General features: G+C 35.0%; 1 protein-coding gene across 1 annotated transcript in view; it reads right to left on the bottom strand.

Annotated features, from left to right (window-relative positions):
* Window positions 1–10,505: 10,505 nt before the first annotated feature.
* Window positions 10,506–23,379, bottom strand: part of LOC149774566 (uncharacterized) — a 32,587-nt gene continuing 19,713 nt past the window's right edge. Inside the window, exon 4 of the mRNA XM_089945097.1 lies at window positions 10,506–22,437. Within this exon, the coding sequence (XP_089801223.1) occupies window positions 22,310–22,437 (128 nt within the window). The 3' untranslated portion in view covers window positions 10,506–22,309. The remainder of the gene's footprint in view (window positions 22,438–23,379) is intronic.

Here is a 23,379-nt window from a genome sequence, read left to right as displayed (position 1 = left end):
TAGTTAGCAAATAGCATGTTTGGATTTAATATTTCTTGAACGCTAACAACAAGTGCTATAAACCCGTACAAGATCATCAAAAGTACAAACTTTGGTTCTAAAGGGACATTAATGGATATTGGTCAATAACAATAACTGTTACGAAGCCATAAAAGGTCAAGGCAAACTTTGATAATTTATTTAAGCATTTCTTGTTCAGTAACAAGTTTTACCAATCTGTACAAGATCAAGATTGTGTTGTCTGCCGATTCCGTAAAAGGACCATTATTTTATGGGGAAATTTCCTAATTAAATTTGCTTGGGCCGAATCTGTAATGGGCCAACCTTGTTCTGGGCCGACTCCGTTATAGACCGACTCTGTTATGGGCCGGGATCTCCTTTTACCGCTGCATAGTATCCGAGAACCAGGCTAGTTCTTCTTGCGCTGAAATTTCACAGCTGTTTCCAGGCCATGGGTCAATCAGACCCACAAATCTGCATTGAAACTGATGGATGATAATAGTAAGCCAGTATCAATACAAATTTGGAGAGTGGGGTGTGGTGTCTGATTTATCGGACACAAGACGCAGGGCGAGAGAAAAGTTTCCAAAAAAGAGTGCATGAATGAAACTTTTACTACTACTACTACTGCTACTCGCTCTCTCTCTCTCTCTCTCTCTCTCTCTCTCTCTCTCTCTCTCTCCATTCAAGCTGACAAGGAGAGAGGCTTTAACCACTGCTTAAAGAACCCACTATTGTGACCGCATCTGCAAACGTCTGTAACTTGACAATCTAATTATTTAAGACCCGCCTTTATGACCCGAACTCTTGACTTAACAAAATTAATCCCAGGGCCGGAATACCCATCAAGCACAAGCACACTAAGCACGTGCTTGGAATACAAGCCCAACAGGGGCACCAGAAACGATTCAAATTAGTTGCTGTTGATAAAATTGAATGAATTATATATGACCTTTTGAATGATGAAAGCACTGGTATTCTCCCACTTCTTTAGCTTTTAATATTTTTTTTTCTTCACATTTAGGGGTGGGGTTGTGGTGGCAATATTATATTTGCAGCGCTTAGGGCCCTGAAAGGCCTTAATCCGGCACTGTGTAATCAAGAATGTCCTTGAAAGAATTCACAATAAATCCAAAAAGTCCTTAAGTCAATGAGCACCTTGTAATTCCAATGAATAAAGTATATTGCATTGTTTGCTAGTTTTTCTTTTTTAAATTCATTATATTGCTATGGATAATTGTAGTTTGTACTTGACCATATCCAAACTCAAGCTCACTGTGTTCCTGACTACAGACAATGATGCTTTTCTTGCTTTGGCAAACAAATTATACATAGCTAATATTTCTCTGTGAGTGTGGGTTAAACATTAGGACCACTATCAATAGAAGTAAACATGTCTTTTATGGTCTGTGTCATGGTTATTTTGGAATTTTCCCCATACATATGCAAATCCTACCTGGTGTTTACCATATTCTATATTATAATTTTAGTAACAGATTGTTCTAGAATGGAAAATTCCATTAAGTCGTAGTATTCCCAGAAAATGATAATTGTGGCCTAGTTAAAGTGGAGGGCTTTCTAATCTTCTTTATCTAAAATTATTCATTCTACCTTTAATATCATTAGGCAGAATCATTCTTATTGTTGTGATAGTATTTTATTTGGGCTGTTATTTTTTAATTCAAATTACTTATTCACTGGAAATTCAATGTGCTCATCAATAGTATTCATAGAAAGAAACATTAAGTATGAATTATAGTGAAATCAAGCAAGGACGTATTGGCTTATATTATTTTTCAGTGGCGTCACTAGGGTTGGTGTCACCTAGTGTGGTAACTCATGATATTACACTCCCCCCCCCCCACCATGGACCTCCTTCCTGCACAAACATTCCAAAAATTTATCGACAGTCATGTGCGGTAACTCATGGTGTTACCACTATGGACCTCCCTCCTGCACCAAATTTTTTTTATATTTTTGTTTATGGACAGCCATTTAGGTGTTACACTCTTTGATGGTGTCACCCGATGCGGTCCGCAGCTACCGCACCGCCTTAATGACTCTACTGATTATTGTGATCAAAAGACTTCTGTCATATCACCACGTCACAGGTCACTAAGGCACTTCAACACCGTCGTTGCTGGATCTGATTTCGAACACCGCTGTGATGTAATTAGAATTGTATTCATTAGGACTGGTGATAAAGTATTTTAGACTCTTTAATTCTTAATACTATAAGTTCTTCTTAAATTTAAACTTTCACTTTATATTCTAGGGAAATAAATTATTTGTTGAATTTGATAACACTTGTTGGTTTTCACTCTTTTCTATTACTACTTTAAGACCATAGAGTCGTAATAACACAAATAAACTATATATAAACCTAAAACACAGTAAGAGAAGAAGACTGTGGGTTATTTTATTATCAAAGTCATAAATAAATTCGCTTATAAAATATTTTAAACAACTGTACTACTAACTATAAAAAAATTACGCACGAAAGCAAATATTTTCGAAGCATATGAGTGACCCTGAAAAGGGCCTTTGGGTTCTTCTTCTTCTTTTGTTTCCAGTTCTTCCACCATTTCCTCACTTTATCAATCATTCATGTCTTCTTATTTTTCTCTTTCTCTGGTATCCAGTTGGGATGGCCCATCAATCTAAATTTCTCCTGCACCTTCATCCATTTTTCATGTAGTCTATCAAATTCATCTTTTTTCTTTCTGTTTTCTTTGTCCTTTCTTTCTTTAGACCACCTTTCTCTTATCTTCTTCACTTCTTCTTCCAACATTTTTCTCATTAGTTCTGCTTTCTGTAGCTGTTTCATCCCCCACTTCAGAAAAGACCACTCTGTCCAATGCAGTATGTCTTCCAAACAAACACCTGGCTTTCATTACATTATCAAGGGCCTCCTTCAAGCTGCCCATTCTCACATACGGAAGCTGAATGAAGCCTCGTAACTTTTTAACTTCCTCTTCGATCATGCCTTGTACCATATCCATGTCTACTTTCAGACTGGTCAAATGACTTGTCACATAGTCTTTGTAACTGGATACCTCCATTCATGTTGTAGCCTTTCCACCACATAGGCGGCATCCACCATCCAGTACCAACTGTCCTTTAACTTGTTCAACAACTCTATTGTCATCCTCTTTTATTCTGTGAAGAATGGCGCGAATGATCTATCTATATATGTTGGATTAAAGAGGTTTGCGCTCTTTCGAGCATGTACGCCTGCTTTATGCCTACGCGGTAGGCTATTTAATTGCTCCTAGAGGAAGCAATTGGAGACACTTACCCATAGGCAGTTATTTGCTCAAGGAGTACTTTTTAATTAAAGCCGTCAGGCAGTGGACCTTAAAAGAGGTCCTAACTGTCTGAATGGAGGGCTTGAAGGCGAGTGGGAATAGGCACACACACACACACACACACACACACACACACAACCTATTCAGTCATCACTAATAAGCTGCATTTAGATATGTATGAGTGGGAATGTATCCATCACACACTCATGTTTGGTACTGGATTTTCAGTAGTATTAAGGGCGTGCACTGCACGCTGTCTGTTTTGATGTATGGCCGTGACAAGGGAGGAGAGGGTGGAAAGGTGGCTCCAAGATCACAGGTCGGTGTTCCTCGACTTCAGGGTATCTGGTCTAAATTGTCGTCCTACACAATTTTGAAAACCCTGTGCTATTCTGATTTTAGAATTTAGCTTAGGAGAGGTATCTTAGATGACAGTTTGTATTAAAGTTTGCCACCTTGTGTGGCTGGTCATGTTGGTTTTGGACTTTTGAGACCACCTTATACAAAGGTTTCTGTTTTTAGGGTCTTGTCTAAATTATCGTTGCTTTATGTGCAGCCTTGTGCTGCTGGGCTTGATGGTCGTTGGTATTTAGACCACCTTATAGATGCTAATTTGGGGTCCTTCTTTCCTAAAGTTGTTTATAGTTTTGCTACTTTGAGCAGCGGGCCCTGATGGTCTTGGGTGTTGGACCATCTTATATGCTTTAATTTTGGGGGGCCTATAATTTCTCGTGGTATAGTCACCTTCGGCTAGAGTATTCTCAGAGGTATTAGTGGTGTTACGTGCATGCTAGGTTTGTCAAGTATTGTTTAGAGAAAGGGGAAAAGGAGTGGTTAGATTGAATATATAAAAGAGAAATAATTATAAGAATTTTGTTTTAAACGAAATGTTATGGATTAGAGGCTAGTAATTCAAAGTTCACTATCAGAAGCTAGTAATTCAAAGTTCTAGTTCTGAGGCTAGTAAATGAATATTCTAGAGCATAGGCTAGTGAGTCGAAATTCCAGATCAGAGGCTAGTAAATCAAAGTTGTGAATCAGAGGCTAGTGAGTCAAAGTTCTAAACTAAAGGACGTTTATTCAATGTTCTAGATTAGACACTAGTAATTCAAAGTCCTAGATCAGTGGCTACTGATTCAAAGTATCAGAGGTTAATAGTTCAAAGTTCTATAATGGAGAATAGTAATTCAAAGTTCTATGACAGAGGATAGTTTGTCAACGTTCTAGATCACAGGCAAGTACATGCAATTCAAAGATCTATATCAGAGGCTAGTGATTCAAAGTTCTATATTAGAAGCTAGTTATTCAAAAGTCTAAATCAGAGGCTAGTGATTCAAAGTCCTAGATCAGAGGCAAGTGATTCCAAGTTTTAGATCAGAGGCAACTATGTGTATTCCAACGTCCTAGAACAAAGTCTGGTGATTCAAAGTTATATATCAGTGGCTAGTAATTCAAAGTTCTCGATGAAAGGCTAGTTATTCAAAGATCTATATCAGAAGTTAGTGATTCAAAGTTCTAGATCAGAGGCTAGTAATTCAAATTTCTAGATCAGATGCTAGTAATTCAAAGTTCTTGATGAGATGGTAGTAATTCAAAGATCTATATCAGAGGCTACTTATTCAAATTTATGGATCAGATTCTAGTGTTTCAAAGTTCTAGATCATAGGTTAGTGATTCAAAATTCTTTATCAGAGACTAATAATTCAAAATTCTAGATCTGAGGCTAGTAACTCAATGTTCTAGATAAGAGACTAGTGATCAAAGCTCTAGAGCAGTGGGTAGAAATTAAATGTTTTATTTCAGAGGCTGGAAATTCAAAGTTGTAGATCCAAAGGTAACGTACCCAATGTTCAAGATTAGCAGTTAGTAATTCTAATTACTAGATAAGAATGTAGTGATTTACTGTTCACGATGAGAGGTTATTAATTCAAAGTTCTAGATCAGAGGCTAGTTGTTCGAAGCACTACATCCGTGCCTATTAATTCAAAGTTCTAGATGAAAGGCACGTTATTCAAAGTTTTAGTTCAGAATCTAGTTATTCAAAGTTGTGGCACAGAGGCTAGTTATTCAAAGCTTAAAATCAAAGGCTAGTGATTCAAAGTTCTCTATCAGAGGATAGTAATTCAAAATTCTAGATCAAAGGCTAGTGATTCAAAGTTCTATACCAGAGGATAGTAATTCAAAGTTCTAGATTAGAGGCGAGTGATTCAAAGTTCTACATCAGAGGATAGTAATTCAAAGTTCTAGAATATAGGCTAGTGATTCAAAGTATTCTATCAGAGGATAGTAATTAAAAGGTCTAGATCAGAGGCTAGTGATTCAAAGTTCTCTATCAGAGGATTGTAATTCAAAGTTCTAGAGCAGATGCTTGTAAATCAAAGTTCTAGATCAGAGGCTATTGATTCAAAGTTCTATATCAACGGCTAGTAATATAAAATTCTAGATCAGAGGCTCGTTATTCGAAGTTCTAAATCTGATACAAGTGATTCAAAGTTCTAGAACAAGAGCTAATGATTGAAATTCCTACATCAGAGGCTAGTTATTTAAAGTTCTTGATCAGTGGCAAGTGATTCAAAGTTATATATCATCAAAGGCTGATAATTGAAAGTACTTTAGCAGAGGCTAGTGATTCAAAGTTCATTATCAGATGCTAGTAATTCCAAATTATTTATTAGAGGCTAGTGATTCAGAAGTATATGGCTAGTGATTCAAAGTTCTATATCAGAAGATAGTCTTTCAAAGTTTTAGATCAGAGGCTAGTATTTCAAACGTATAGATCAGAGGCTAGTAACTCAAACGTCTAGATCAGTAGCTAGTAATTCAAACTTCTAGATCAGAGATTAAAGATTCAAAGTTCTTGTTCAGAGACTAGTGATTTTTGTAATTCTATATCACAGGTAAGTACATGTAATTCATTGTTCAATATCATAATCTAGTTATTCAAAGTTCTAGATCAGAGGCTAGTGATTCAAAAATCTCGATCAGAGGCATTTAATTCAAAATTCAATATCAGAGGCCAGCAATTCAATATTCTATATCAGAGGCTTGTTATTCAATCTTCGAAGACACCATAAAAGCACATGTATTTCAAAGTTCTAGATCAGAGGTTAGTGATTCAAAGTTCTAGATCAGAGGCTAGTGATTCAAAGTTGTACATCAAGTACATGTTTTTCAAAGTTGTATATCAGAGGTTAGTCATTCAAACTTCTAGATCAGCGGCTAGTAATTCAAACGTCTAGATCAGAGACTAGTGATTCAGAATTATAGATCAGCGGCTAGTGATTCAAATTTCTAGATCAGAGGATAGTAATTCAAACGTCTAGATCAGAGACTAGTGATTCAAAGTTCTAGATCAGAGGCTAGTAATTCAAAGTTCTAGATCGGAGGCTAGTAATTCAAACTTCTAGATCATGGACTAGTAATTCAAACTTCTAGATCAGAGACTAGTGATTAAAAGTTCTAGATCAGGGGCTAGTAATTCAAAGTTCTAGGTCAGAGGATAGTAACTCAAAGATCAATATCAGAAGCTGGTTATTCAAAGCTCTAGATCACAGGCAAGTGCATTTAATTCAATGTTCTAGAGTAGAGGCTAGTGATTTAAATTTCTGGGTCTGAAGATAGTGATTAAAAGTTTCAGGTTAGAAATTCAAATTTCTAGATCTCAGATTAGTGATGATATAGTAAATGTAATCTCTAAAGACTAACATACGTCCATTTCTATTTATTCGATTATCATTATAAACCGTTTTAAAAGCATAGTGATACAATATTATCTAATATCGTTTATGTAAAGCTACTGAAAACAAATACAGAAGTACTTGTATACCTTATGTGGGTTTAATCTCAGCTGTTGCAGCCACTGATATTCGTTTATCTAAAGCCTAAAAATACAGAAAATTAGCATGATTTGCAAGTGCAAAAAAAAAAATCATTAACAAATTATAGAAACAAAAATAATTTTATGTACTTACTAGAATGAACATAGGGTCGAAACCTTGGATAGTGCTGCTCGTGCTGCTGACGAGCATTCTTTACCTCATAAAGTTCCTTGTGTAGACAAGTTTTCGACACAGCAGTCTTCTGGCAGAAAGGTAGTTCAGTCTAATACAAGCCCTTCTACACCTCAGTCTGGCACAACCTTTAAAAATGAAGCTTCAGATAAGCTTGATAAAAGATCCATGTCTCTTCCTACGTGTACCTATTGGAAGAAAAAGGACAGGTCATTTCTGATTGCTACAAATTGAAATATAGGCATCAGAATCAAGACAGACCTATTCCAAATGCTCTTATTTCTAAGAGGTCAAGGTCATGGTCATATATTGAAAGCAATACGTTCGTCGGGTATAAATAACCCACAGTCTGATTTTATTATGGAGAATTAAGAAAAGTTCATATCGAAGGGTTCTGTATCACTCTTGTGTAATTCACCCAATCATATCCCTTTTAAAAGTTTAAGCGACACAAAAGCTTCCCAGAGTATTTTACTGTCAGGTACTTAGCCTTTTTATGAGAAGTCTTCTTCTAATGAAAGTGTTCTTACTCAGGCAGTAGAGTGCGATTTTGTTAATGTTACTCTCCATTGTGTAAATTTGTCATCAGACAGTCTCAGGACCATTGACAGTCGGAACAGTACGTGCTTTACCCGTTGAGGGCATTCGTTTATTACCAGGCAACGACCTAGCTGAAGACAAGTTTGTGGTTAATCTACTTGTGACTGACAAGCCTTCTTAGGATCAGAAAGTCGATCCGATTGGAAAATAATTCCCCGTTTTATTCCCAGCCTGTGCACTTACTACAGCTTTGGCAAAGAAAGCTTTGAGAATAATGTTGATCAGGAAAGTATTTCTTTAGCTGACAAATGTATTGGTCAAGCTTTTGATGAGGTTACTTTCACTCCTTGTTTGGATCAATCAGAAGGTACTGAGCACAGTGATCCTCTTTTAACTAATCATTCTATTTATTCTAATCAGGGATGATAAAGACAATCACTTGTCGTCGAACAAGAAAAAGATCATAAGATCTCCTGCTTGTTTGAAATTGCCATTATAGAACCTGAAGCAACTGACGTTTCTTTTGTTATTTCATTAAAAATGGAATTCTTATGAGAAAATGGAGACCTCCCGAGATACCTGATGGTGACGAGCGGTCAGTGAACTATCAAATTGTAGTTCCAAAATTTCTAGAACATCGTAGAGGCTATATACGTCCAAAGTACCAATGAACATTAATTTGTGTTCAATAATTATTTTCACATCGTGCCTGCAAACAGGTTAAGACTGCATTAGTTTTCATACAAGAACCTCAATCAACTTCTTAAAAGATGAAAGTATCCTTCACTACTTAAAAGCTATCAAGCATCAAATGTTTTTGGTTTTTTTTAAATATAAAATCGGCAACTATATTGATATAAAATGAAGTAAATTACAGTGTCAGAACAGTAGTTATTAATTAGATACAGTGTTTGGAGAAACTGCCACAAAATGTGCAACAAATTGAGCTTACAAATACAATATGAATAATTACTTAGTCAAATATAAAGAATTAATTCAATCTTTAACATGTGAAATCGCAGGACTGTACTATTGGAAACTATTTGGGGACTCAGTATACCTTTGCCAAAGTTTTATGGTGATACCATACCTCAATCCCCATTAACCCGTTGCAGAGAATTACAACAAGGTCCATCAAAGAACCAGAGTTTTAACTGTACCTATATTATTTGGAAGATGTGGGTCATGTGCATGGAGTTTAGTTTGAAGATTTCTTCTTTCATGACTTCTCAGGTAACAGTCACATGTGTTTTCTGCACATCTTGGGTATAGACCAAAAGTACGTCATCAGACAGTGCCAATTGAGATGATCAGCCTCAAGATATGAATGGGCCAGAGATGAACGAAATTATTGGCGAGAATGATCACAGCATATTAAGAGATAACATTATCCACACGTTCTATTAAGTCCAATTTAAGATATGGCATATGCATAGTGTTATCTCTATTCGATTTTTATTTTTTGATGGTTTTTCTCCATGATTATATGTATTGTATATCTTTATTTTGAACCTGACCTTTGTCCAAAATTAAGTTAATGGTCTACGTCACTGGTGACATTTATTTTGCAAACAACATAATGCATAGCTACTAGGTTTGTATGATTATAGATTCAATATTCAGATCCTTATTATTGGATGTAAACATGCTTATTTGAATATGTTTCTACAACATCAGCTTTCCACTTGGAAATTCCTAAACTTGTTTAAAATGTTAAAGGTTTTAGATAGGAAACTGACCTCCATTCTGGATTAATTGTCTTAGCTTTTTATATCAATGTTGTTTTCGTGAAACAATCAGTCTTGCCTTAACATCCAAAGTGGAATCAGTTGTATTGTGTTCAGTTTTTATTTTTGGGTGGATTTATTTAAATTATTCACTGAGATTACAAAGTGCTCATTAATACTTCTTGGACTAAATCATTCATTTAGAATTATTGTGAATTCAGTGACATTTTAGATTATATTATGATCCATCAATAGGCTGTTAACACATCTCCACATTCCAGGCCAATGGTACATTAGCACATTTGAGAGTACAGAAATATCACTACATTTAATATTGGAATTTATTTGGAACACCACTGTAATTTGGACTGTTGACTATTTGGGATTTAATTCACAATACTGAAAGTTCTTTTTAAATTTTCACTTTGCATTCTTGGAAATAAATTATTTATTGAATTTTACAAAACTTGTTTGTTTTCCCTCTTTTTTATTTCTTGGTTTAAGACCAGAGTCATAAAAATAGTCTCAAGTTATATTCTAAAACAATTAAAACAATTGTCTTGTATGATAAATATTTCATACTTCATATTCATAGCAAATTTAAGCTATAACCAAAACCTTCAATACAAGATATTTGCACACTAATGTTACATTCAATATATTCGACTCTTTCATAGAAATCTATTTTAGGTGAGATCTTATTGCCAGCCATATTTGAATTGGTTATACTGGTATTAATATTAATACTGCTTATAAATCTTCTCTGAACTTGAATGGATATTAGAGTAGAATATGCTGCACAAAATTTCATGCCATATTTATCTCTGTTCAGTATCATCACTTTATGTGGAAAAACAGGAAAATAATAAAACAGTATGAAACCAGGCTGAGTTGGATCATGAAAAACAATCAATACAATAAAGTGAATGAGAAGTTTATTCATAAAGCAAATGAATGATGAATGTATCTAACATCTTACCCAAGCATGCAAAGTACAAGAACAGATATAACACAATGACATCATTTCTGAATGGACACTATCAAAGCATGGATTTTTAACAAAAACTTACAAAAGAAGTTGTATGTCAATTCTCTGAATTTATCAACATATACATATAATCAATGTATACAATATATGATGATTTTCATGTATGGACTCATTATTAATATGTAGTTGGTCAGACTGATTGTCACATATAACAATAATGTTTAGGTTCAAACCGAATACCTTATACTAAGTAAAGTAGTTTCATCTATCGAACCAATATCAATGCTGATCACAGTATCCAATTGCAAAACTCCCTCTAACAACTAGAAATACATCGACTGAGTTGTGTAATATGTGGGACAGATTTATGTGTGAATACAATGATAAATATATCTGTGCACACATTTAATTCTACACAAGAAAGACTGTACTTATGTACAATAATCTGCTTTCTACAAGAATAATTGTACTAAATTAAAAGAAATTCAGTCATATCTCATCATTTAATACCTTAAACATAATTTAATACAAAATATACGTGATTTTTTAAGAAGAAAACCACCTTTACCAAAATGCAAGATTTCAAGGCAATCCCTCGATGTCACGGATTTTTTTCAAGGCTGCACAAAAATTTCCATGTGAATTTATAAGCAGAATACATATTTAGCTATTAACTTGAAACACTTGTCTGCTCAAACTTGTTGATCTTTATCATAAAGCTCATCTCGCTTTTTTAACTTATCCATTTTCTTGTGTTATATATTAGTTTTGTAATTTAGTTAGAACTGAATTTGTATCAAGACAGTTAGTGATACCCATACATGAAAAATAAATCTTTCCTTGCTACTAGTATTTAAGTGCAAATGTCTGAGAAGGTGACTTTGCAAAGTAGATATCAAACATCCAATGTCATATGATTTTCCATTTAGGAGTAACAGTAAAAAGATTTTCAAGATGGCTGCCACAGTGGCCATAATGGCTACCAGATTAGCAGCATTTTCATTAAGGATCAACTTGATAAGAGTGAAAAGCCATGTTGACATGACCATTTATTCAGGAGAAGAAGCAATAATAAGATTTTCAAGATGGCCACTCTGCTGGCTAATATACTAGATATCTGAGCACCATTTCTGCTTAGGCCAAAGTTGTCTTGTTAAAATTCCATGCTGATTTGACATTTTATACAAGAGTGGTGATAACAAGCTTTTCAAGATGGCTGCCATGATGGCCTTATTGGCTATCAGATTGGCCCCATTTTCGCTGATGACCAGCATTAAATAAAATGTCTTTCAGCCAAAAAAACTCCATGCTGATATTGCTATCGATTCAGAAACACTAGATATAACAAAATATTTCAAGATGGCCAATTTGGTACCCATATTTAAGTCTGATAAGCCCCATTTACATTTTGGCCCTACCTGACAATAGGATAAATGAGGGTAAAGTTTCACAACAAGCCTCCAATATGTTTAGAAGGAGTAGCAGCAAACGTTGCTAATGGCTGGACAGTTGACAGATAACAGGCTACCCCATATATTATTCTGGTCTAAGACCTGTACAACAAAAAATGGTCCAAATTATTTAAGAACAGGAAATAGGCTTACCTTGGGAAAATTATGGATAAATATTTATTGTATGTCTTGATACTTTACTTATATGCATAAGTTACATGTCCATTATCAGTTCTCATCTCCATATGCTTTCATTCCAACTCATTCCAACAGAACTTTTTAAAGTCTTGCATATACAATGAGCTGTCAACACTCAGATCCTATTGTAATTGATACAGACTAGCTTATACAATGTTACCTCCAACAACTAATTAACAAGCAACTTGTGCTTCTTTATTTGGAAACATATTTTCATCAAGATTTATCATTGGTAATATTCGATGAAATCATGCAAATAATAGCGATAAAGGCTATAATATGGATGGAAGATGACAAGCTTTAACAAGAGACGACATATCTCCAAATGCCCCTGACTCCTCTGAAAGCACCCTATCATATACATGCCCCTGATTATGCAAAGATTCCTCTGAAAGTACCCTCTGGTCCATATGCACCTGATGGTGTAAGGACACCTCTGAAAGTACCCTATGATCCATTACCCTCCATATTTATACTACTTAGTCCATACTTTGTTCTCATTTATGAATCAGCAAATGCTATGCACAAAAAAGAACTTTTGAAAAAAATTGCTAGACATGTGTAACCTGTTTGGTTGAGATACATAAAAAAAATTTGAGACCTATGCTATAACTGACATATTTCCAGAAGAACTGATGTGCATAGCAATAGCTCTGTCCCAATCCACTAGTATTACATACCAGGGAAATTTGAAGTGTTTAATCTATCCTTATTTTGTCTTAAATTAAAATTACCATATAGAATGTTTGGATTTCATCCATAAAATCTGTTTCACAATAAAGTGACCCAAAGTAGCACAGCTGGTGGAGTGTTGGCTACATGATACAATGGTCAATAGTTTGAATGCTGCACAGGCCAGCCTGGATCTGCTGTCTCTGTGTCCTTGGGAAAGACACTTACCATATTTACCGTATATATTGGGACACAATAAAATAAAAAAATTTTCCTATCCCAGAACTTATGCTGAAATTTTTTTTCACATAGGTCATACATTCCCAAGACGTAAGAAACAAAATAAATTTGTAGCATTTGTGTTGCCACCCCCCCCCCTTGCACGTTGCAATAGAATAGATAAAGAAAACATTATTGGATAATAAAAAGAAACTAACCCTGTATTGTTATCATTTACTCCTTTTTTCAACATGAGCACTAAAGAATAAAATATATCCACTAAATCCCTATATGAAGCATTGGCTTCCATACTGTTGCATGTATCACTTATGTCCAATAACACACACACCACATTATTCATTGACAAGAACACTGAGAAACAAACTGTGTTTGGTTGCGCTCAAAGTTTGAATGTTATGTGACTGAAAACTGGATCCAACAAAATCACAAACAAGAGGTAAAATAATCAACTGATATCTTGAAGAAATTGACATTCATGCATGACATGGTGTTAAGTGCAAAATAATCAAGAATTAATTATATCCAGGTCTACTGTAAGACAGTATCTTGCAAATAAAAGTCATTATTTGAAAACATGTTCACTTGAGTGTAAGTTAACCTTTTCGCCAGCATGGGTTACAAAAGTATCACTACTACTGACCCACAGACAACAATGCTCCTTTGTATTAATTATTACTACAGATGTCAAGCACATAGAAGCCCGGGTAGTGAATAAACACACTGGCAGTAAGAAATAAACTCCTTCTCTGAATTTACCAACAGGACATCAAAGACAAAGGTTATTTTTATTACAAAGCAAGCTGACCTCAGAAGGTTACTTTGGTGACTTTTTTATATAAAAAAAAGGATATAAATACAAAAGTTATTTTATTGCAAAGCAAGCACACATCAGAAGCCAAATATGGGATTTTTAAGTGTGCAGATTTGTTTTTAAAAAATTGGGGGTGGGGGGGAAAATATGCAAAGACAGTAGAGTTTGGAAACAAACTTTGGTTCCTTTTCACTGGTATTCATGGGAATTGAAACAATGGAACATAACTATAAAGTGACACAATATAGTGCTTTGTGCACAGATGTCCATGACCCAGCATCACCCAGAATATTTGGAGAAAATAAAATGTGATGAATTCATGCAGGCCAGAAGAGAAGCAGATGATTTCACAAACGAATGGGAAATAATCAACTGATATATTGAATACGACTGCCATTCATACAAGACATGGTGTTGGGTGCAAAATAACCAAGACTGAATTATATCCAGGTCTCATGTATGAAAGTATCTCACAATTAAAAATTGTTATTTGAAAACACGTTAACTTGAGTGTAAGTGACAATTTTTTTGTCAGCACAGGTTACAAAAGTATCATTACTATTGACCCACAGACATCAATGCTCCTGTGTATTAATTATAACTACAGATGCCATGCACATAGAAGCCTGGGTGGTGAATCAACACGCTGGAAGCGAGCAGTAAACTCCTTCTTTGAACTTACCAACAGGACATCAAAGACAAAGGTTATTTTTATTACAAAGCAAACTGACCTCGAAAACTTACTCTAGATACTGCGAAGTGTTTTTTTTTTTTTTAAAGGAGATAAATACAAAAGTTATTTTATTGTAAAGCAAGCTGACCTCAGAAACCGACTATGGATTCTTATAAGTATGTCGCTATTTTTTTTTTTGGGGGGGGATATAAAAAGACGGCCGAAATATAGAAGCTAACTTTGGTTCCTTTTCACCGGTATTCACTGGAATTTAGAAAATAAATTGAAACAATGGAACAATTTTTAAAGTGACACAATATAGTGCTTTGTGCATGGACATCAATGACCCAGTGTCACCCAGAAGATATGGTGGTAGAATATATGTGATGAATTCCTGAAGGCCAGAGAGAAGCAGATGATTTCGCCAACAATATGATCATTAACATCGATGAAATGCTAATGTACTTTGATCGCATTCCTGGAAAGATTGACGATAAGATGGGGGTCAGAAGAATTAGAATGGTGCAGATTTTAAAAGATCTGACTTTTAGTAATTGCAGTTTCAGTTGATGTGTTGTCTCTAACAATTTTTCACAGTATGGCAAAGCTAAAACAAATATTCATGCACCAAAAGAATTGATTATAGGTGTGCAGAAGAAGCTTAGGGCTGTGATGATGAAGATGCTGCTGCAGTGCATTAAAAAGTTTTATCTCAAGTACAGTTTTATATTTTTATTTTAAATGAAATTTCAGTTAAGAGTGCATTTTCTGACGTAATTTTCAACTGATTGAAAAGGTATCCCACAACTTACGACTGTAAAAAAATGATGTCTCCAAAAACACAGTGCACAAAAAAATTACTTAAAAAATTTATGGTGCCCCAACATATACGTTGTCCAAATATATGCAATAAATATGGTAGCTCTACTTTCCTCATCCAATAATGTTGTGTGTGTGTATGTGTGATTTAGATTTTGAACACAGCTTTAACAATTTTTCAGTCATATTGCTATGTCTGCAGTGTGGCAGTTTATAGTGATGTCTATCAATGGGGCATCAAGCTGCAGATATGTAGCATGATGTCCCGTCTAGTCACATTATCCGGACACCAGGCTGACCAGTCCTAACACTAACCTCTTAATGCTGTGCATCTAGTGAGGCATCTGCTAGTATCATTTTTATAAGTCTTTGGTATGAGTTGGTTGGGGTTCGAACCTGCAACCTCCCACATCCAAGTGGAATGCTCTAACCATTAGGCCATCAGTGCAGTCAAATATAATGTTAAAATTGGTGATAAAAAGCAAACAAATCATTAAAATTAATATGACAGCGTATATTATTGGACTCATGATATATATATGTAGAAAAAAACTGATTATCACAGCATAGTCTATCTTGTAAGTAAATATATTATACAAAGGATTACGGGTTTCTAACATGAATACTTCTGACAACATTCTAAAGATCTATTGTTACATAAGTAAAAAGTGCTACAACGAAAGATAAAGTTCATATTATTATTTTACTTGATGAGAAGGCATGACTATACATATTGCTGACAATTCTTGTTTCATGATTTTATGCTAAGTTACAGTAAAGTACCTTCATTCTTAACATTTATATCCATTATTTTATACTAAAGGTTTTATATTACATACACATTACATAAGGAATCAATAATTACATACACCTTACCAAATAAGGAAATCATAGTAATTAATGATTAACAGAGACCTCACCAAATATGGAAACCTGAATATAATCAATGATTACATAACTCATCTCTACGAAACCTCCAGTAGCCACTGTAAGTTTAAACTATCATACTGAACAGAAATTCACCCTGAAGTGATCTTAACAATGAAACATTGGTTCTTTTTCTAAGTAATGTTGTTTTCTATTATGCAATTTCTCTTTACAACTTTAGAAGTGTACTTTTAATCAGAACTACACAGCCAAGTCATTAAACCATATATATATATATATATATATATATATATATATATATATACACACACACACACACACACACACACACACACACAGACCACACACTGTAGCTGGGCATAAAGAACATTCTTTTTCTCTCCAACTGTTGCTTTTAAAATCTGCTCCAGAAACTATTATCACTGACTATACACTGAAGCCAGATAGTGGGTAAAAGACCAAGGCTTTGAGTAATTCTGGTGTGACAGCCAGTACTAGAGGCCGAGTTAATGCATTCGGAATTACTTTGATTAGCCACTACTGCCAAGACCTCATGAAAAGTACGCTTTCCACAGATCTAATCCCTAAGTTCACTGCCAAGACCTCATGAAAAGCACACTTTCCACACATCTAATCCCTAAGTTCACTGCCAAGACCTCATGAAAAGTACGCATTCCACACATCTAATCTATAAGCTCACTGCCAAGACCTCATGAAAAGTACGCATTCCACAGATCTAATCCCTAAGCTCACTGCCAAGACCTCATGAAAAGTACGCATTCCACACATCTAATCCCTAAACTCACTGCCAAGACCTCATAAAAAGTACGCATTCCACACATCTACTCCCTAAACTCACTGCCAAGACCTCAAGAAAAGTACGCAATCCACACATCTAATCCCTAAACTTACTCCCAAGACCTCATGAAAAGTACGTATTCCACACATCTAATCCCTAAACTCACAGTACAATAGCCACTACTGCCAAGACCTCATGAAAAGTACGCATTCCACACATCTAATCCCTAAGCTCACTGCCAAGACCTCATGAAAAGTATGCATTCCACACATCTAATCCCTAAGCTCACTGCCAAGACCTCATGAAAAGTATGCATTCCACACATCTAATCCCTAAACTCACTGCCAAGACCTCATAAAAAGTACGCATTCCACACATCTACTCCCTAAACTCACTGCCAAGACCTCAAGAAAAGTACACAATCCACACATCTAATCCCTAAACTTACTCCCAAGACCTCATGAAAAGTACGTATTCCACACATCTAATCCCTAAACTCACAGTACAATAGCCACTACTGCCAAGACCTCATGAAAAGCACGCATTCCACGCATCTAATCCCTAAGCTCACTGCCAAGACCTCATGAAAAGTACGCATTCCACACATCTAATCCCTAAGCTCACTGCCAAGACCTCATGAAAAGTATGCATTCCACACATCTAATCCCTAAGCTCACTGCCAAGACCTCATAAAAAGTACGCATTCCACACATCTACTCCCTAAACTCACTGCCAAGACCTCAAGAAAAGTACGCAATCCACACATCTAAACCCTAAACTCACTGCCAAGACCTCATGAAAAGTACGCATTCCACACATCTAATCCCTAAACTCACAGTACAATTCAAAGTCATTACTAAGGAAAAGAAAAAACACAACAAAAAAGAACATTATTTTTGACAATATCTAAGTAGAGACATATCACTACTGAATAAACGTAATTATTCCTCTCTCCAACTGCATGCATATTCCATAAAAGGCCTATACTTAACCTATGTTATTAAAGCAAAACATGTAGGCAACAACAAACTTCTTTGGTTGTAAGGAATAGATGCATTCAATTATCAATCCTCATGATTCTAACATAAGCAGTGCTTACTAAACAAACTTTAAAAATGCCATTTCAACAATATGTCTTCAAATACATGCCTAAAGCTATTGTGGTCATGAGTAAATGCAAAAGCTTAACCAAAGCTAATAGGTGACAATGTGATTCTTTTCTTGTAAGTGTATGGTACTAACAGAGAAGAGATGCATATTATCTTAAATTTCATGATTCTACCTTGAATAGTGCCTGAAAAATGAGCATTAAATGCAAAATGTAAAGCAGTCAGTGAAGTGTAAACCATGGGTCATAATAACTTACTTAAATGAGGGAGTAGTGCTCATCAAGATGCATCCCCTCGCCAAGTTTCATAACTCTAGATAGGCAGTGTCTACATAGCAAGCAAACAACTAAATAAAGCTTAACACAAGCCAGAAAATGTGAAATGTAGGGCACTGTGACCTTTACTTGTACCAATGTGGAACCAAGAGAGATGTATATAGTCATCTAATTAAATGATTTTAGCATTTAACCAATGTCAGAGATTTACGAAATATGGAATTATTTTCGAGATGGCGGCATAAATATGGACCTATATTCAAGATGATGGCATAAACATGGACCTAATTTCAGGATGACGGCATTTTATTCTTCAAGATGCATCTACTCACCAAGTTATTATTCCAGGTGTAACAGTACCTGGATGCAGGATGCAAAATAACACTGTTATAATGAGCTAAATATGATACTTTAAGTACAGGCAATTAAATGTGAAATGTGACCTTCTGCTGAAGGTCCTGATGTTAACAGAGAGTCATCTAATCTGACGATTCTAACATGAGCTTTGCTTCAGAAATAAACTTAAAACATAAAATTGAACTTGTTAGTGAAGCATTAAATATGGATCACAGTGATAGATGTTTGTGATGTGGGTTAGGTGATCATTCTTAGGAATACAACTATGCCTATGTTTGGGTTTGCTGTCTACCATCCTCCCCTTGTTACTCAAATGACTTTTCTTATTAAAAAAGCAGAGAAAAAAACTTAAAATACTAACAGATGACCTTGACACTGACAACCCCTGAAACCACCTAATGCAGCACATCACATGGTGAAAACAAAGAATAATACCAAGCTTCAATTATCTTAAATGACTACTAAGAAGAAGGGCAAATAAACTGTAAATAATGACCCTGAAGACAGTTTCTGCCCTGCCCCCCCCCCCAGTATAAGGCACAAACCTTTAGTTATACCAAGTTTCATCTCTTTTATTGATGATGTACATTTAGGCCATGTTTCATCCCATAATCTTAATTTGCTTTAAAGTTTTTCTAGCAGAAGAAGAAAGGTGATGGAAACATAAAATTTATTTAGCAGTGACCTTGGCCTTAATGACAGTATCTCAATGGCATAAGCAACACACCTTCTAATTATGATGAACATGTATATCAAGAATTTCAACTTTTGTGATATTTTTTATGTTAACCTGATTTCATATGAATTTGTGTAAAACATTTTTTCAATGAAGACTAAAAATTAATGAAATTATTTGTCTAAATTAAGATTTGTAAACTAATTATTAATAAAACATTATTTAAATTAATTTGTCTAAAAAATGAAAACATGCTTTTAATATAATTAAATCTGTAACAAAATTACTCTGGAATTTACGTACATGCCTTCCTAATTGTAACTACGGTAAATGTAGTACTGGTGCATTGAAAAAGTACTATGGTACATACCACTGCAAAAAAAATACCATGGTATATAAGGATACAGGTAATAATATCATGCACATATAATAATGGATGTCAGAGTGGCACCATTTCCATGCAAGACCAACTAGACGTTGTAAGACTTTCTTTTGGTGAAAGCAAAATACTTTTTATGTAACAAGCCAGCTAGAAAAGTAGCCATAACAAAAAGTTTCAAGCTGGCCATACTGGAAGTTAGATTTGCACTTTTTTCTTAATCTGCAATCATCTAGACATTATAAAATGTCTTTCAGTGATAACCCCATACTGATGTGATCATTCAATGAGTAAGATAACTAGATTTTCAAAATGGCCACTCTAAGACTACAACAGTCTCAACGGCACCTTTTTCATTTAGTACCAATTAGACATCATATGTCCTGAAGTAAAAACTCCATGCTGATATAGTAGAATCATCAATTCAGAAGGAGTACAGTAATACGATTTTCAAGATGGCCACTATGTTGGCCATGCTGAGCATCAGATCAGCACCATTTTAATTTTGGACCAACATCATCAAAAATCTTTTAGTGAAAACATATTGCTGATATCAGTATAGTTTTTTTCTTCAACAGTTCTGTTAGGTGGCCATATTGTACATCACATTAACACCAATTTGTTATGGTTGAACTAGTCATCGTAAGAAACCGTCAGGAGGAACAGCAGTAACAAGATTCAAGATGGCTGATATGGGAGCCATAATGAATGTCAGATCAGCACCAATTTCATTCAGACTAACAACACAAGAAGTATTCTGGTGAAAACCACATGCCAATAAGACTTTGTTCAGAGACCAAATGGGGAGTAAATACAAGATTTTTAAGATGTTTGTCATAGTGGCCATACTGCATTTCAAATTGGCAACATTTTCAATTTGGACCAACTAGACATTCAAAAGAAGTCTTTCAGTGAAAATTAAATGCTGAAAGCACATTCATTTAAGAGAATTAATAGTAACAAGATTTTCAAGATAGCCAAAGTGGAAGCCATATTAGATGGCTGTCTGACACTGATTTCACTTAGGCATAACTAAACAATGAAATGAATCTGTGTATTTAAAATTCCATGAAAATCTTTATGCAGTTTAGGAGAAGAATTGAAAAGCTGTGCTATGGGATGGAGAGACAATAAACAGACCATTCCTTATGCTCTTCTGGTCTCCATCCAGTGGAGGTAACAAATAAGCAGTAGCAGCAGCAATAGCAGTAGGAGTAGCAGTAGTTTGTGTTTAATGGCACTTCAGAACAAGACAGGCTATAAAGCAATATGGTAACAAGAGTGAAAGTGCCTTGCCCAGTTACATGCCACAGCAGTTAACCATAGTTGATCCGAGCTGGATTCAAATGGAGACCTTTAACATTTGAATTTGAAATTTGAATCACTGAGCCACTGTGGCTCATTAGTTGCAGTAGAATACTACATAACACAGTGTTCTTTAATTGTAGGTGGGTCATCAAAAGGAGCTGACCAGAGAATAATGCATAATAGTACCTAACCAAAACAGGTGTGTGATACCTGTTAATTAAGAGACTAGACAGATTTACTGAGTAAATACTTGTCCACCACATACCAACCTTTCACTTTTTAAGCCTTCTTAGTCTCCAAATACATGCTCCTTACAAAGTCTGGTAATGGCAGATGGATGAGAATGTCTTATTCTTTAGAAACAGAATAGGAAACAAAAGTACAGGCATATTTTTATATAGATAGATAGGTACACACAGACAATATAGCATTATCCACTACATCTTATTATCAGGTGTATATATTGGTTAAAAAAATTTTTTAAATATAAACTACAACCTTTTTTTGAAAAGGTTGCCTCTGTTTGTTACCTATTATTCTATATCCTTGAGCCTGCAGAGTAGGAGTATGAACACAAAAGCATTACTTAACACTGCTCATTCTGAATCTGTGACAATTTTGAACAATCATCTTAACTATAACTGATAACAATGTCTATTTCGGGCCTAGTTTCTGGTCTTGTTATGACCGTTAAAATTTAAAATACACGTAATGTAGGTTTAATGGTATCTACAGTATTCACGTATAATTTAATAATGTTGATAACGATAACAAAATCCTTTGAAATGGAGCTCTACTGGCCAAAATGAATTTCCAGGAGTCCAGGATAAGTACATTACTCTTTTTTTAACTACTAAGGGTTGAAATCATATCTAAAAATTTTAAGTGATAAGATTTTCAGGATGGCTACCATGGTGGCTACACTGGCTGTAAGACTGACACATTGTTTTATAATGGACCAACAGCACATCACAAACACCATACTGATATGACCATCTATTCAAGAGAAATAGTGATAACATGATTTTAATGATTGCCCCTGTGGTGGCCATATTGGATATAAGACTGACACCATTTTCATTTAGGACCAACTAGATAACATATCTGTCTTGGTAATGCTATGGAAAAAAGACCTGACAAGGACTTCTCTATATCCAGTGATGTCTCTTGAGAACCCTCTTGATGTGGATATCATGCTAAATGATGCATCTGAAATATAAAAGAACCAAGGATTAGCAAATTATTTCTAAACAAGCTGATGCCATGAACGTTCAGAGCTAGCCACTTGTTGCAGTAACCATGTTGGTTCAAGGCAGATAGAATATCTCAAAAACTGCCTGGACGACAACTATTTTGAATTGAATCAAGCAATAAAGTACACAATGTTTTTCAAAATTATCACCCAGAGAAATGACTTGTGTTTGCACTGTGAGCATCACATGTTCTCAAAAATGTCCTTCTGACATGAAAAATGCATATAATGTATAAATTTGGGGGTGGAGTGCATCGACTTTTATTTCTATGAGTTTCCACTGACTTGTCAGATCAAGTTAATGATATTCTTATGTTTTTCTTTATTACACCAATCTAAAGATATGGATTTTTTGTTTTACCTCAATCATATATTATTTTTTTTAATGAATTTTTATATAAGGCAGGTGTATGTAACATCAATTAGGTACATAAAATAATATATCCCTTGCACCCTGAATATTTATCTGCAGCAGGACACCATTCCGTGTTATCAACCAGGGATGCAAGATTGGAAGTAAAAAATTCCCTCAGTGTCAGAACTGGGGGTCAGACTAAGTATTAAAAAAAAAAAGCTTTGGTATCAAAACCAGGGTTAAAATTAAAAATTAGGGGGTCTCTGAAGCACAAATGAAGGTAAAGGGAAACACTGCCATTTTAAAAAAATGTATATAATCAACAATTTCATCATGTAGATGTTTCACATGGAAAAAATATGTGCAGTTTAAAGCATCTGAGGTACTACTATAAAGTTAGTCTGGATCTCTAATTCCACTAAACCTAAAGTGAAACACGGATCCAAATCAAATACGGACGAGCCAATTATCCAAATTTTACAGCAACAATCATATTTCTGTAGTTTTTACTTTTATTCGTTAAGTCCATTGTTGACAGGTCTGG

The sequence above is a fragment of the Sinohyriopsis cumingii genome, unplaced genomic scaffold (assembly GCF_028554795.1).
Source record: "Sinohyriopsis cumingii isolate HCF-2022 unplaced genomic scaffold, ASM2855479v2 utg000198l, whole genome shotgun sequence".
Classification (NCBI taxonomy): domain Eukaryota; kingdom Metazoa; phylum Mollusca; class Bivalvia; order Unionida; family Unionidae; genus Sinohyriopsis; species Sinohyriopsis cumingii.
The sequence above is the reverse complement of the archived record's forward strand: the minus strand, read 5'-3'. Positions and strand labels throughout refer to the sequence as shown.